General features: G+C 33.7%; 1 protein-coding gene across 1 annotated transcript; it reads right to left on the bottom strand.

The window, feature by feature from the left end:
* Nucleotides 1-1,706: 1,706 nt before the first annotated feature.
* On the bottom strand, nucleotides 1,707-2,333 carry LOC137410199 (uncharacterized). Its single transcript, XM_068095776.1, has 2 exons — nucleotides 2,196-2,333; nucleotides 1,707-2,096 (listed from the first exon to the last, which is right to left on the bottom strand). The coding sequence occupies exons 1-2, from the start codon at nucleotides 2,331-2,333 to the stop codon at nucleotides 1,707-1,709; spliced, it is 528 nt and encodes a 175-aa protein (XP_067951877.1).
* Nucleotides 2,334-18,292: the final 15,959 nt, after the last annotated feature.

Raw genomic sequence — 18,292 nt, 5'->3', positions numbered from 1 at the left:
AATTTGGATTGTATATAAAATCCATTATTGTTATCACTGACCTTCTGAAATGCAAAACAAACTCAGAGTGTTTTGTTAAATATGTTAGCAAAAATTTTTAACAGTTAAAAATGGAATTAAAAATGTTATATGTATTTTTTTAAAATTTTATTACCCTTATTTCAGTTTTAAAATCAACAACATTTTTGGCAAAAGATTTGAAGATTGATATCCAAAAAGCCAGAAAAACTAGTTCCAGAAAATTTAATGATTTTCATTAAATTTTGATCTATATAGCAAAAAGATTTAACAGTTAATGATGTTCCAGAAGATTTAAAACTTTTCCTCAATAATTTTTATTTTAAATTCCGAGTATTTTTTGTTCGAAACCTAATAGAAGCTAGTACTTTCGTTAGTTTAACAATAGATATGCACATAGGCAAATCTATTTCAAAGGTGACAGTAAATAAAAATAATAACTGAGATTCACTTATCACTTTTTGAAAAAATGGTTTTTAAATGTAAAGCTTACTGATATTAACTCATTCGCACGGGGCTAATTTCCAGACGATTAGCCCAAAAAATCGCCCATTTTTCAGAAAGTTGCCATAATTCAAATTACTACTACAAGAGACAGACTTGAGAGAATTTAATCATTCAAGTTTCACAAAAAGCACCCAAGTGTCTTGTTTCAAATGTTGTTATATGCATATTATAGACAACTCATATCAAAAAGGTAGTTTCGGACCTTTTTCAATTTTGAAAAAAATTGTTTTCTGCTGAAGCAAAGTTTGACTTGCACCACAACAATTGCTAAATATACATAGTTCGACTAAAATTCCTTATTTATTAAATAAAACACACAGTTATGAATATTAATATGTTAATATATTAAATATAATATCAATACATATACAGTTATGAAATATGACCTATACAAAATAATGAAACTCTAATTTCGAACTTTTCTTCGAACATATCTCCTTCAAGCCAGAACATAGCTGATCTACATGCTAATAAAACTCCAATAAACTGTCAAAACATGTTTCAAGTAATGAAAAAATGTTCAATAACTTTGTTTCTAACTTTTCAGAGTTCATAGACAGCTCTAAAAATCAATATGACCTTATCGAACTTGGGTGATAGTTTTGGACTGACTACGCTTGTGTTATATTGCTCGGGGGAGCAATTAAGCACTCACCGTGAACTCAAGATTACAAGAGGCCGCCAGCTTTGTCTCCAGTCACTATATAGCGATGGGGGGTCACGTGTCTCCTGGACGTTTAAGCCGTAGCCTAATAGCTGTCTAAGCCGTAGCTTTCAGTAGCTATAACTTCTAGTAGTCTATTTAGCCTGGAGTTCTTTATTCCTGAACATGTTACGGTATGAATATATAACATGCTCTTTTTTTTCAAGATTACACCGCTTAATCCAAAATCCAAATACAAACTCTAATTCCAATACACTCAAATTCACCAGTGGCAGTGTTAGCAGTGGTTCCCACTCTTAGCAGAACAAATAATCTCTCAAGAGGGGCATTAAATTCAATGAAGAAGGGTTATCAAGCCAAGCAGGTTAGATAATCACCAAAGCTTCAAATCATAGCTACCGTTTCGAAGATGAGATAAATATCTCTCTACTCACCCAATATTCTGTTTAATTACTCGTCTTTCCTTCAGTCATCAGTTATCACAAATTTAACAGTTTTAATCACAACCCAATCCGTCTCAATCTACCTCATCTTCATTTAGCAAATCACCTTCCTCCATACTGGCAATATCCCCATACCAATCGGCCTTCTCAAGTTCCTCCTCCATTGCCACCGGGTTATCTGAAACTTTTGGCTCAGAACCAGCAAGCTGGTCGTCATTGCCATTCTGGACTTTTGGCTCGGAACCAGCAGGCTGGTTGTCATTGCCAATCTGAACTTTTGGCTCGGAACCAGCAAGCTGGTCGTCATTGGCACTCTTTCCGGAGCTTTCAAGTTGGACCTCCTCTTTGGGTTCCTCAACCTTACTCTCCTCACAACGAGCATCTCTGCTAGGGACTACTCTCACAACGGAGGTTTCAGGTTGGATCTCCTCTTTGGAATCCTCAACCTTACTCTCCTTTGACTCCTACGTACCTTGCAGTCCTTAATTGTGTGCCCTTTGGTAGCACAAAAAAGCATATCACCTCTGGACGAAATCTGATTTCATGTCCGCTCACTCCACTACCATAGCATTTATCTGCCCCTGGAGATGGATACCATCTAGAATTTTTGCTAGATCTATCATCATATCTCCCCGGGGAATATCTGTCTCTACTTCTCCTACGCCATTCAAGTGGTCAGAATCCTTAGAACTAGACGCCATGTTATATTGCTCGGGGGAACAATTAAGCACTCACCCTGAACTCAAGATCACAGGAGGCCGTCAGCTTTGTCTCCAGTCACTATATATCGATGGGGGGGGGGGGGTCACGTGTCTCCTGGACGTCTAAGCCGTAGCCTAATAGCCGTCTAAGCCATAGATTTCAGTAGCTGTAACTTCTAGTAGTCTATTTAGCATGTGGTTCTTTATTCCTGAACGTGTTACAGTAAAAAAATATAACAGCTTGACTGCCTAAAACAGTGGTTTCCAAATGCTGGGGAAGTCTCCCCAAGGAGAGAAATGTTGATTTTCATGGGGAGAATTCAGGCCTTTATTTATAAATTTTTGCTGATACATTGTATTTGCAAAGCTGTGCAGAATTCTAGTTACACGCTGCATATTGTTGTTTGTTGCTAATAAACTGGGTGTTTATTAAATTGTGTACTGTGTTGTGATTCATAGTTTCATCATACTTTCTATAACTTTGGAGATTTTTCTTTTCTTTTTCACCAATAAGATGCTGACCAGACCATTATAAAGATGCTTAAACTACTAATTGTTGTAATACTTAATATTTGGTGCTGTGGAAAGAGGAAATGACAAAATATTAAGAAGTATGCAGATTGAAAGCAAAACGAAGCCTGATAGAATATAGGTAATAGTTTTTGTACTCTGGAAAGGGGACAACCAGCAAAGCAAACTGGGAACCTAAACAAGGTATTTTTGTTTTAGCATAACAATTCAAATTGGAAGAATTAAAAACTAATAAAAACTTCGAAACGTTAAAATAGTGTTTTAATTTGATTTATGCAGTCTGTCAATGTGTTACCAGTTCTAAATCTGCATATTTACTTCTGGAGTAGAAAAAATTGATTGCGAACAATAAAATTTAAAGTCACCACAATGATTTTCGGTTTAAGCAGACATCAGTATCGGTTTAGTTTTTTGGCTATAAATTTTGCAAGAGATACCATTGAAGCCAAATAATTGAAATTTTTTTTGATTAGCCAGAAGTTTTTCTTTCGAACTAAGAAGTTCTTTTCTTTAACTTAGAAATAACTGTACATGTGATGGGTATATTTCCAAGGTGAGATACTCATGGTGGTAGCCTATCTACAGTATATTTTATGAGGAAACTCCGCGGTTGGTTGCAAATTAATTGATAAAAAAATTAGCTTCATAAAATAGTGTCTGTTAATTTATTGAACCTTCATGGTTTTTGCATTTTGAGTTATTTAAAGACATAATGAGAAGAAAATTTTCATGATTTTTCCAGAAATCTTTTGTGAAAAGCAGGCTTTGCAATTTTATAATTTATGAAAATTTAGTGCTTGAGTTTAATGCAAAAGAAGCCTTTTTAAGTAAATTTTTTTCTAGAAGTTTGTTACCTACACTTTAACTTTGTTGATCAAAATACTTTTGTATTGCTTTAAATACTTTGTGTTTTAGCGCATGGGATATTATTGCTTCTCCGAGTGAAGAAAGTGTTGCAGAAACGATTTACTACTGGAGTCTTAACTGTTACTGCAAAAGATAGTAAGTCGTTGTATTTTTCCTAATTAGGTGTTTGAAGTAAATTAAATCTTGCAAAGAAGTATGTTAGGGATTAAAACTAAGGATGTGCATTCTTTATATATTAGTCTTTTCTGCAACACATGTTCATATTCATATATCTATTTACAATTATAATTACAACTAAGGTTCTACTGTGTTATATAATAATACAGTAAAGTAATATTAAAATAAAAGGGCTCTACCGGAAATTGGAGCAAATAGTAATAGTTATGTAAAATAGTTGTACTTAACTTGCAGCAACCAGAAGTTTTATGACTTATGAAACATGACATCTTGACTTTCATGACAGAAATCATGAAACTGACGGTAGCAGCGAGTTAAGGTTAAGGTTACTAATCTGTTGTGTTCCTGCGCTCATCAGGTTACCTGCGGTAAATCTTTCCAACCAGAGTCAACAGACAATTGCAAAAGCACAAACAAGACCTCTCATGAGCTTGGAGGAAAACACCATACTAGAAGCAAATATAAGTAACCTTAACCTATTCTACCACGCTAGTTAGCTGTTAGCTGTAGGCCTAATCACTCATACATCATATACATGCATAAATGAGTGGATATATAAACTTGTCATTATTTATAAATAATTTATTATTTATAAATAATAAAGATATTATTATTACATGTATATTATACATGTATATATACAATGTTTATATATGTATTTATATTTATTTATATATATTTATGCAGTCTTGCAATGTCTTACCACTACTGAATCTGCATCCTGTATCCTCCAAACTGTCCGGAGGATTTGGGTAGATTGCTAGGCATGGCCACATACTTAAGCAAGTTTTGTCCTAATTTGGCTGATGTTACAGCTTTCTTTAGGATTCTGACAAAACATGTTCAGTGGTCTTGGAGAACTGAACAAGAAAAGTCTCTCAAACAGTTAAATTTATTACTCAGCTACTCAAAAAGTTTTATCTAAATCAACCAATCACATCAAGTGCTGATAGCTCACAAAATGGTATAGGAGCAACTATTCTAAAAATTGGTCAGCCAGTTGAGTTTGCAAGTTGTAGCTTAACTAGTGATCAAAAAGCTTACACACAGACAGAAAACAAATTTCTATCTACACAGTCATACTTTCCAAGTCTCCCGGTTTGGCCGGGACCCTCCAGTTTTTAAGTCAGTATCCCTTTTTTGCAAAATCTCTCTTTTTCCTCCAGCTTTTTAAATGAAAGTAGTGGTTTAATTTTTTACTTGCTGTTTCCCCTGCGTTTACTAGTTGCAAGCGTGCATCGTCATACAAAGTCGGCAACAGAGAAACAGATCGCTATTAAACCGTATGCCTGCCATAAAACCTGGACTATTTAGATTTAGCAACATTGATGTCTAACTTTCTGCTCTACAGTTTCTCATCAACAAATGAAGATTATAAAGGGAGCTGTGACATATCATTGGCAAACGCCTATGACCTTACATTGATTGTAGAGTACCTGAACATGGCATAAAATTGAAGAAATGTCTCCTATGTAGGTAGGTACCAATGAAGAAAAAGAACTTCGCAAAGAAATCTAGGCTTTAGACTCACTGAGATAAAAATAAAACTATCCTCTATTCAATTCCAGTGAGTTTCTTCTAACACTGTTATTACTTCTACATTTTACTTACATACTTTACTGCAATACCACGCTACCAAAAAAGCCCAAATATGCCAGCAATTTTAAGGCTGAATGAACTAAAGAGTTTGCTTTCATCCATTCTGTAGAGAATAACTAGTCTCTACATTGATGACGTCGATCTCCCACTTTTTTTCTCAACTACTTAGCAAGTATGAATACATTATGGGCTAACAAGGTTTCATCAATACATTTATGGTCAGAAAACAGTGGTGGAAGCTGATCATTTTCCCATACTTGGTATAGAGAAGAAAAGGTTGAATGACCTCACACCTAAGCTAAAAAGACTGAGATTTCGAACTCAACTGTGTGATTATGACCTGATTCACAAACCTGACAGCATGATGTTTGTTGCTGATGCTTTGAGTAGGGCTTACATGTACCTCAGTGATTACTGCCCATTCAGTGCAAACTTAGTCAGTGGGAATAGTTGGAGTAGGAATATTACAGAACAAGGAACAGTAGGAATATTGTCAAACCAAACACACTGCGATTGCTTTATCAAAGCCACCATAGACGATACTACTTTAGACACACTCAAATCATACATAGTAAATGGCTGGCCAAAAAGCAGGCGCTCATGTTTAGAACTCGTAAGTCCATTTTGAACGTGAGACAGTACTTGATATTACATAATGATATTGTGCTAAAAGGCAGTAAGTTAATGGTACCAATATCTCTCAGGCGAACCATAATTAACGATATACACAAAGGCCTCCTCTGAACTTCTAAGTGTATTGGAAGAGCTGAAAATTCAGTTTACTGACCAGGCTATGTTGGCAATATTACAGATTTACATGTAGTTGATGCTTGTGAAACATGCAAAGATAACTCCAAAGAAAACAATAAGGTCACACTTGAACCATGCAACATTCTTGACTACTCTATACAAACAGTCCACATCAGCATTTTCCAGCTAGCAAGCACTAAATACTTTCTTACTGCAGTAAGTATATATTAAAAGTGTCCCACTTGCAGTTAACTTAAAAGTGCCGTGTCCAATCAGATAATTGAATTGCTACCACCAAAGTTCTTGCATTTCGGCAAGCCTGAAGCTTTGGCATCAGATAACGAATCCTACTTTACCTCCTTTGAATTCAAATATTTTATTGAAGCTTATGATGTCAGCCATTTAAATGTTAGTCTCGATTGGATTGGCTGAGCGTATGATACAGGCGGCGAAGACAAGTCTAATAACCACATCTGTCTAATCAAATACCTAATGATGTCATAAGCGTACTTAGATCCACACCACTAGGTGTTGACCTCCCAGCTCCTTCAGTCTTACTACATTGTGGAAAAGATCAACACTGCACATCATGCCTAAACAACTAAACTCACAATATATCAACACAGATAAAGCAGTTGAAATACTTAGAAAACGACAAACGCAGTCTGAGTTTTACAACAGCACAATTAGGATGTCTCATAGTTTTATAGAGAACACGTTTCTATAGGTAAAACTGGGACCCGGGAATTGTGTTGCAGGAAATGTTATAAAACATGCTGACACTCAACACAGTTTTATAGTACAATTAGATGATGGCAGGGTTTTCATGAGAAACCGGTCATTTCTTAGAACAAATATAGTTGCTTCCGCAGCTGCGGAGTCAAGTTGCACACAGCCTAGTTATCCCGGCATACATGTAGAACATCCTCATTTAGAACACCTAGCACTGAGAGGTTAGCTGAGACAGTGCCAATTTCTAACGCATACACATTGCGTGATGTTGCGGTTGGTGGTTTAGGGGAAGGTGGTGCTTCATGCGGCACCGATACTATCACCAGGTGTTAAGAGTTTCAAAACCACCAGACCGATACAGTAAAAATATTTATGGCTAGAAATTGACCATGAACACCTTTACACCTTTGAAGAGTTTTCAGCACAGCAGTCGGTTTCTTTTTACACAAGATTAGATAATGTATATTATGCTTTCCCTGATCTTGTAAGTGTTAATCAATCTTATGTCCAATACTTTTTTGCTGTTACGTGTTCTTTTTGTCTTGTTTTCAGAAAAAAAACCATATATAGCTATTATCTAGTATAGCTAGTTTACTTTTATCTATTATCCTGGATAGCTAGTCTCTTATCCCGTATTATTCTGGATAGCTATAGTCTATAATCCTGTCATTAGCCTGCACAGCTGTTACTACTTTCTGTTTAGTTGTGGTTTAGTCATTCAAATATACACACATACACATCCTGAACTCTCACTAGTCTTACATATAATACATACTACAAGGAACCTAACAGTCATATATAAATTGTATTAATAACATAAATTATGATAATTTTTAGATATATACATGTATATACATATATAATTTATAGCTATATATACAAATATAGATATATATAAGCAAAATATGTGTAACTTTTATATATATGCATTATAGGTATATATATAAGTTACATATACATATATATATATATATATATATATATATATATATATATATATATATATATATATATATATATACATGTATACTAGCTGTGCCACCCGGCGTTGCCCGTGTAATAGCAGAGTCTTTAGACAGAAAATTGATTTGTATTTAACATTTAACAACATTTGCCATTATAAGTTTCAAAGTACATACAATAAGAGAAGTGTGTCGTGTAGTTGAAATAATTTAAGAGAAAAATGAAAACAACTGTAAAGGTTTTAAAACTTTGTGAAACAACTGTACCTTTTAAGCTAGTAGCCTGGCATATTGCCAATGTAAAACTCCACTAAGCTAGTTAATAAGGTTAGGCTTCCAATCACTGTAAGCCATGACTTTGAGCCTGTATTGTTGTTTAGCTCAGCTGTTCTAATAATAGCTATAGCCGGATTTCCAACATACAGACAGACTTTGAGAAATATATATATATATATATAGGTATAAGATATATAAATATAAGATATATGTATAACTAATAGATATAAATGACATGTATTTATGTATTTAAAAATCATGTCAATGTGTATATATATATATATATGAATTGGAAAATTAAATAGTTCACTTATGTTTCAGCTATGGTCAGTTTCCTGCTAGTGCATTCTTCAGGCTGTAAACTTCAACTGATTTTAGTTCTTAGTACAATACATTTCAATATATATATATATATATATATATATATCTATATATTGAAATTTGTAAATATATAAATAGATATATATTAAGACAAATTTTACAGATACATATTTTTTTGAGTTGGTGTTGGTATTAATTATATTACACTGTGTCTTGAATACCTAAAGCATCCCGGTTCAATGTTATGCCACAAATGAGTAAAGCTATCAGATGACTATAGAAACAGAAATTAGCAATTTGGATGCTAAAATTGTATCTGAAGATGCAGCAGCTTTTTTCCTTTTATATTATTTACAAAGAATCAAAAAAATTAAGGGAAATCAACCAGTTTGATCGATTGTTACAGAACATGGGTTGAATTATATTTATTTTGTTGATTTTAATGTTGTTGTTAACACAAATAACAAAGGTTTTTTAATCTACTGTATTTTAATTATTATAATTAATAATAACATAATCCCATGACCAAACACGAGTGGAGCAATTGTTTGAGAGATTTATGATAAATGCATGTGCACATAACTCATGAAACTTATTCATCAACATCGGCGCAAACCCTTGTACCAAAATCTCATCAAAAAATTTAACAATTTTTCAACGAAGTTAAGTAAAATAATGATACAAAACACATATAAACTTATTTAAATATGTTACCAAGTCTTTAAAAATTGTCGACAATATTTTAAAACTTACCCATCTGATCGGATTATACACCAATAGACAGATTGATTTGGCCTAAAATCGTTATTAAAACTTGACAAACCTTTTTTTTATCAAAATTAAGATTGGCGAATGAAACGCAGAGCGACAGAGAATAGGATGATTAAGTCGTGCGCATTCCACGAAAAAAAACGTGCGCATTTCACCAGTCTATAGCATTGTCAAATTGCCAAAGGTTTCTAATAGTTTTTCGTTATTAATATCTTGCAAAATTATTTAATTACAAAAAAAATTATTTGATTTTATAAAATTATGATAAGAATAATTGTTCAAATTTATTTGTCCAAAGGGTTCTGTAATAAACGTAGACCGTTTGAGGTGTAGACCGATTTACAGGTAAAAAATTAAGGTGCACAGTCTATCAGCCTATGTTTTTCTCTATTACCAAATGTTTCATTAAATTATTTAAAACGTTAGCCAAAATTCTTTACATCTCATGTACAAGCTAGGGCCAAACTACAACGCCCCTTTATGACGAAAATACTTTTTTATTTTGCTCCAGTTTGCAGAAAACCTCTGGACGTGTGAACGCTCATACTTGCTTTCAGATAGAACGCTATCAAAACCGTTCTACATTCAACACAACCAACTTTCAAATTGTGTATATTACACAACAGCTTGCCATTTTACTTCTAATATTGCATTTCAGAGGTATAATAAACATATTTTCTTATGTTTGTTGTTAAATTACATACATTACAGTAAGTTAGGCCTACAGCATTAATTAATGTTAATTTTATTGTTGTAAAACATAGGTTTGAGATAGTAGTAGATTAAGCGTAAATTTTTTACAACCTTTTGTTTGGCATAATAGACTTTTTGAATTTAACTTCAAAACAACTTGACAACTACCATGGGCATACAACTTCCCAGAACACCACGTCGTTGCCGACTCAGTGGCCGTCCACTTGTCTCTCAGTTATTACAGCTCAATAGGAGGATAAATAGAAGGTCCTCACAACAACCAACAACATCAAGTGCTAATGTTCAACAACATGCTACTCAAATTAATAACAACAACCCATCTGATTCAGAGAACTTTTTAGTAGATGTTGTAGGCGATGTAAATTACATGGACTTGGCAGTCCATTTGGTTTCAGATAATGATCATGATTTTATGGACATCATTGACCATGAAAATATTGCACAAAACAATATTGCTCTTCCCAATGCTGCCCCCTTTCATCAAATTCCTTATTTTCAAGCTTTAGATTGTCCTGATTTTCAAGAACTGCGTAACAACTTTCTAGGCAGCAACATACATACAACAACAACGTATCACAGCTCACGTGTACTGGATGTAATGAGAAACATTTTATTACTTACAATGCTCAAATACAACTATGTCATACGAGCCAACAAGTTTCCCTGTCAAATTCCTAGATTACTAGAATTTCCTTTTTGAAGTCGTGCTCCTACAAATTTATTTTATATCATATCGAAAAACTCTCATTTACACTATACTATGTCAATTCCTGCTGAAAACTACTTTTCCAAAAACCGGCACTACCCTTTCTTTATTCTATTATCACTTATTCCATTATCAGGTCGTGGGCTGTATGACAGGAGAATTTCTAGTTATTCTATTATGTAATTTCAGCAACAGTGAGACTGAGCTACATTATAGCAAAGCGTGCAAGTGGACCAGATTCATGGATGTGACAAATGGAGCCACATACTATGTCAGAAAATGTCGTTGTATAGGGCGCGCTTGTGAAGCTATATAATAGCTTCCCCAGTATAACAGGTAGCTTACTTGTCATAGTAAATATTCCTGTCAAAATAATCATTCTGCTATATTTTATAATTGTTTACTAAAAGTGGTAAGGGTAATTAGAAATTTGAGTTGCACCTAAAGTTTAAGTTTTTTAGGATATCTTTAGCATGTTTTACATATTGTTTATTAAATATGAATGCTTCTTTTCAGTATTGGTAAATAAATTTTATAAATAAGTATACAAGTACTGCTTATTAGTGAAGATGCTAAGCAAATTTGGTTTAGTAGCTGCTAAATTTTTGAATATAACGCTCAAACCTTTGGACTTACTTTATTTTAGAAGTGTGTGTTAGTTTCCGCAAAATACTCAAAGCCTGATTAATGACTAGGAATTAACTCAAATGGTTCAGCAAATGGTGTTTTTTGAGTATTTCAAGCCTTTAGACTTTTGATTATATTTGAATAAATTAAATATAAAAACAACAGCTTTATACAGACTGTTTGGTGATAAAAATTATTGTAATGATCCTGAATTTAGAAAGGTTTCCTGTTTATCAATATCTCACAATCGAGTTTTCCAAAGTTGGTTTTTAAGCAGCTCGACAAGTTTATGCTATGACAAAAAAAGCTGGTCATTCAAAACTTCAATGAACAACCTAAAATAGAGCAGCATTTTTACATCATTTCGTTATGAAACTAAAAAATTTTCAATTTCCAATCTTTGTGATAACTCTTTTGACCTTTTACCTTTTGGAATTTTTTTACCTTTTTTTAAATCTTTTATTACACTATAACGAAAGCTTCAAGTACAAAAATATTTGATAAGTTTTAAAAAACTGTAGAACCATATCTTGGCACCATCTCGTACATGTGCAAGTTTGAACAATGGAATATTTTTGCTTGGTTACCATACATGTACTTTAATAATTCTATAGTCAAAAAGTTTATTTTCATAATGAGATGTCACCAGCTACCTTTTAGTTTTATGGATAATATAAAAACAACAGACTTCATGAAGAATTGCTTTGATATGGTTTCATATGTACACTGACAAGTAAAATGTTCCTTTATGAGCTTAGACAGTGCATAAAAGTTCTTCCTCTCCATAAATTCAATTTATCACCTCAAAAACTAGCAGATTTATTTCTAAAATGGGATTTTATCAGCCACTTTTGAGGTTCATGCGAGATATAAAATAACAATGAATTTCATGAAGAGTGGCTGTGAATTGGTACTATATCCACACTAATGCAATGGCATGCTCATGTGAATCTATTGCTTGGGTCAGCTCCATCGCTACTGCAGATACATCAAAAAACAAAAAAGGTAAGTTTTTGTGACGTAGGTTAAACTGTAAAGGTACTAAGTTTATTTTTAGTCTTTCACTTTAATAAAGTAGTGTTTAATGTGCTCAGCAAACCATAATAGTTTGATAAAACTTGAATATGTAAGCACACTGTAAATGACAGATTTCACCTACCATAGTCACATAAATTGAGTTAGGCAAAACTGTGAAGTTAAAGTATTGTTTGTAAAAAAGTGCTGGATGAGAAATGCTTGGCTATTTTTCAGCAAATAATCTCCTCCGCAAAATAAGTTTTGTTTGTAAATCATGGCAAAAAAATTGGCTAACAACTAAATTTTCAAACTTTGGGCGTATTTTTCAGACTGGTGTTTGAGTTTGAAATGTATATCTACATTTTTAGATTAATTAACGCTAAACTTAAAGTATGTAAAACCCTGTCATTACCCTTCCACTGCTCATTGTTGGCTCATTCGAAATCTATGAGCGACTTACATGGAGACATTTTATAGCATTTCACAGTGGTTCCATAGTAACTCGGTATTACAAATTCATTGCGACATAACCAACGATCGTTATCATTTTTAAGTCATGGAGAGTGATCTCTGAATGTGTCTTTAACAAACTAGCTTATATTTGCAAAGCATTTTCTAATCTTTAATCAGGAAATTTTTGGTCAAAAAGAGACTTTTTTCGACGATTGAGCATTTTAGTTGTGATACGACTTTTGTAAGCTCCTTCCTTGTTAGAAAAAGAATAGCTTCAAAGTTTATTCAGATATTCAGTTAGTTATATAAAAACATCAAATAGCTTGAAATAACACTTTTAGTTGTGTAGTGTAATGCTTCCTTAATTAATTTCTAATGTTATTCACGTTAGCTATACTTCCTCAATGCTTCTAGATCATGTTTACATAAACTTTACCAACATTACCATAATTGGAAGATTCACTTCATAGCTATGATTGACTACTAGGTAATCTCAGTAACTAGGAAATTAGAATGTGAACCCTAAATCTGAAGCTCTCACACACACGCCCGCACATTTTGTGGGTCCTGGCTACGTCCTGTTGTAGTTCCGTCAGCGAGGGTTTCATAGCTTTTAATCTTCCGTTATAATCCCTAGTCTGATGTAGATTGGTACCAAAAGCGGATCTTCATACACCGCATGACGCAGTTTGTTAACGTCTGGGTGTTGTCGCTGGCTGGGGGTGTGACGCTGTCTTAAGAGTCTAATCTGAGTTTTAATTACTAGCTTTTGATGATTAACTAGGATCCTCTTGCATAACGTTCCTAATGTTTTGGCAGTGAAATATGTGGGTTGTCATGTGCTGGTACTATTCCCAACAATGAGATTTGTATATGTCATAAGTCTGGAAGTTAGATATGTAAGCTGTCTGGTGAAGTAGCGTGTTACCTTTTTAAGGTGTATCTGGGCATGGTTGATTTCAGATAAAAAATTGTCTCCATTTTTAAACAATTTTAATCTAGTATCTCAATTCTTTTTTCAATTCCTTTTTTCAAGTGAGCTATTTCTTGGTTTTCTGATGGAATTAGGTTTACTGCTGTCTTGTCAGTTTTTGTGTGTGTTTTAGTCAAGTTATTTTGCAAAATTTTGCTGTACGGGTATTCATCATTTTCATGTCTGTAAAAATGTGTTGTTTGGTAGGCTTTGACTGTTTTTTTGCTTGCTTGTATTGTCTAAATGTATTCTATTAGTCTTCATTGAAGCTCATTGTTGTTTGGCTTGAATTTGATGTTTTGTATCATTTCTGTTTTTTTCTTTTCAAAATCTGACATTTCCTTTATAAATGGTGGCAGCAGCTGTATTTTGAATTCATAGGTTTTTGTGTTATGGTTGCTGGTTTAGGTTCAAATAAAAGTAAGCTTCACAAGATAACTTCACCAACCACCCCACATGCAGACTAATCAATCCCACAAAATCTGAAATAGGAGAAATTATTAAAACCCTGCTCACAAATATCAACAATATAGTAACAATAGAAACCAATGTAAAATTATGGTGAAGTACAGGTTATGCACTGAATTGGTTAAAATAAGTAAAGGGAAACAAAAGCAAACATTTATTAGTGTTGACTTTTGTGGATTTTACCTTTCAATAACAGGAAAACTATTAGGAAAGCATTAAACTTTGAAAGCAACATACCAGAAATCACAGAAGGAAAAAATAAAATCATAATACATGCAAAAAATTTGCTTGCATTTTGCAAACTTCCATATTGAAAAGTTTACCAGACAATATCAACAAATGACTAAACCCACTTTCATCAAACGAACAACAATTTAACAGCACAGTACAACCATAACAGGACACACTCTGCCATAGTGGATAAAGCAGTAAACTAAAATATGACACCAACATAAAAACAAATCTAAAAAGCATAAAAGAAAGCAAAAAATCACATGGGGCATACCTCCATCTACAACGCAAATGTTGGAATCAATATTGGCCGTAAATTCTTTGACATATTCACAACATGCTTCCCCAAAAAACACCAACTCCACACAATATTTTATAAGCAAACCTCAACACTGAACTACTCAGTAATGCCAAACATAAAGGCAATCATTGATACAAGCAACAAAGAACTCATAAAACTGTTGCACAGCAAAGAGAAGATGACGAAAAAGGTTGCAACTTCGAGAAAAAAAACGATCGACATTTGGAAGGAAAATGCAGAGCTAAGAACGTAATATATCAGGCAACAGTGAATAATCATGAAGACTATGTAGCTACCTATGTAGGACTGTGCTAAACAGAATTTAAAACCAGATATAACAAACATAAAGCCTTTTTTAACTATCAAAAAACAGCACCATGCAGAACTGAGCAAGAACATTTAGAAGTTAAAAGACAGCAAATCACCCTACAATATAATATGAAAAATATTAGCTCAAGCCCAATCATATACAAACAAAGCAGTGCTAACTATGTTTACTAGAAAACTATTTCAAAGTATGGAAACCACACTTGATCACATTGAATAGAAGGAAATAGTTGTCTTCTAATTGCAGGCATGCTAGGAGTTACCTTTTCGGTTACACTTAACACTAAACCTCATCATAAAAACATCGAGCCCATCTGTAACATTTCAGCACAGCTTTACATTTTATCAAAACCACTCCTGAGGAGTGCATTGCACATAACAGATTTGTAGCACTTCTACTGAAAGTTTACTTCCTTCTTAATATTTTTTCTTATATGTAGGAACATATATATAAATATTTATATATGTATATTTATATATCCACCATTTAAATGACAAATACTTTCTCTGTATATTTGTGTGTGTGTGGTTGTGTGTGTGTCTGTTTGTGCGTGCGTGCGCGCACGTGTGTGTGTGTGCGTGCGTGCGTGCGTGCGTGCGTGCGTGCGTGTGTGTGTTTGTGTTAGTCCTCCTTATAGAGCTGTCTTACGTTTTTTGATTCGGTCGTACAGTGAAATTTGTAAACAATCTATTTCGGCATAGCTGCTGTTTAGACCGCCTATTGTTAAACCAAAACAGTCATGTGTTGCCAAAATATCTATAGCAAAATAGATTGTTTATAAATTTCACCGCGGTCATACGAAGCCAACAGAAGATCACGTGAACGTTCGTCTTTTCTAGCTACGTAGACAATTTCTAAAATTTCCCGGGTATTGCTACTGAGTTTTACTTACTAAATTTCTACTTTAAAAAGGCAAGTACTTCTCATTCAATGTTGTATTGTCTATGAGTTGCCACATCTCTACTACTTTAAAACGTTGCATTTACTACTGTTGATGATAGTAAACATGTTCATTTCCTTCCGCAGCTGAGTTACTATTATCTTTTTCTAGCTACAAGTACTACAGCTATTACAAAACTTGCATGGGTACTTTGAGCGTTGCGATAAGCAACGATGAGAAAAGAGAGCAGCTGGTATTGAGTTATTGTCACTCTGATTTAGCCATGGCCAGTTGTACGTTACCTGCTCAAAAAGTAGGCACAACCCGAAAATGGTTTGTTCATACAACCTACAGAAAAACAAAACTGGTTGTCTATCCACAAGTGTTGCATTGAATTGACATTGTGTTATTGCTATGTCATGCCTGCATTGAATTAACATTATGTTATTTTTATGTCATACTATGTTCTTCATATTCTGCTATACCTACATATTATCCACATGCAGCATTTTCTAACATATTTTTCAGTATACATATATTTTCATGCATTCGTTTTCCACATTGAATCTCATAAAAAGGCTATCATGTTGGTGTAATGTTTTGTTATTCTAAGGTGCTAATGCTGTATCTGCCTTGGCATCATACTGTCTGTGCTGTTATACATATACATTTTTAACAACACAGCCACATTACTGCCTTACTGTACATTGTTTGTATATACCATGTCAAAACACAGGTTGTAGACAAAGAACTGGTGAGCAATGATTAGTGTTTTAAGCATGTAGAAGTTTCTATTCGATGAATGCTGGCAATAGCAAGATATTTTGTAGAATTTCTTAAGCGATTAAAAATTGTTCAATACTGCCAGTTTGAAGAACTTCAGTTTGCCTAGCAATGTCAATTTCATTAACACTTCTCTGTACAAAGATAAGACAACTCGAATTTGAGTGGTTCGAGACTGATGCATTGTAGACTAGCTGTAAAACACATTGTAGATTTTTATGGTTTTTCCCAACATTATTGACATGTATGACTGCATACGTGTATGCATACTCCGATCAGGGTAGCAATTGCAGTAGACTGCATATTTGGAATTGATTTACAGCATGAAAGACAACTCTCAATAAACCTTTTGCTGTATGTGAATCTGTTTCCGTGCACGGGTGATGCAGCTAGTGGCTTTTGTTTGGGGCCGTGGCGTAACTCGGGAATGCGCATGAGATCTTTTTTGCCTTGCATGCGGCAAGAGTCTCTAGGCGAGGCGCTCCGGATGAGCAAGTTGGCAAGTGCGAGTCGACTGATTGCAAAGTAATTGAGCGCTAGGCAATTTATTGCGAAGCAAATGTGAGGTGATTGATTGCAAAGTAATAGAGTGTGAGGTGACTGTTTGCAAGGCAAGTGCAAGCGCAAAATAATTGTCAACTGCTTGGCAGGTAAAGACTGATCGGCCGAGTCGGGGACTCAGTGGCAAAAAGGCACGATCCTCAACAGTAAATATAGATGGGTACGAACGAATGCATGAATCTAGACACAGAGAAGACTTCGGGCAGTATTTGGCAATATATTATTAGTTCAAGCGTAAATAAGTAGTAACTTAAAAGTAAATTTATTTAATCAATATGTTTCAGTATATATTATTACTTTAAAGTAATTAGTTGCTTTAATGAAAACTTGATTAATTGCTAAGAGATAAGTAATTTTATGTACTCTAACAGTTAAAAGTCATGAGCTTTTAACCAAAATGAACAAAATTCCAACTTATGTTTTTGTAACTTACATTTTATTGTACAAGCTCTACAACTAACATGACTTTTTTGAAATAAATAAAAAATTTCGTCAAAATTATGTTGTTTAACACAATTTTTTAATGAGAGAAATATCTGAATTTGTTGCTTAGTGACGATAATAAATAGGTTTTGGCACAGTAAATTAACTTTTAATCAATATATACAGCATTTAAAAGTTCAACTTTTAAATTATGGTTGTTGTCTAGTTATGCGAACTGTGTTTATTTTTGTGTAACGTGTTAAGCATGAATCCATGAAATATTAGCATCTGTAACATGCATGCGCACAATTTGTTTTATAGTATAGCTAATTGGACGGCACCATGTATTGGATAGATGAAATTGAATTGGAAGTTTCAAATTTAAATGTAGGAAACAACAATTTTTTACTAAATTTTTATCGCTTCAACTAGATAAACAAACTGTCAGACAAATATACACTGAAATAATTAATTAAATATAAATGATGTAATGAAATATAATTAGATG

This window comes from Watersipora subatra, unplaced genomic scaffold, assembly GCF_963576615.1.
Source record: "Watersipora subatra unplaced genomic scaffold, tzWatSuba1.1 SCAFFOLD_105, whole genome shotgun sequence".
Taxonomy (NCBI): domain Eukaryota; kingdom Metazoa; phylum Bryozoa; class Gymnolaemata; order Cheilostomatida; family Watersiporidae; genus Watersipora; species Watersipora subatra.
This window is presented reverse-complemented; position numbering and strand designations above follow the sequence as displayed.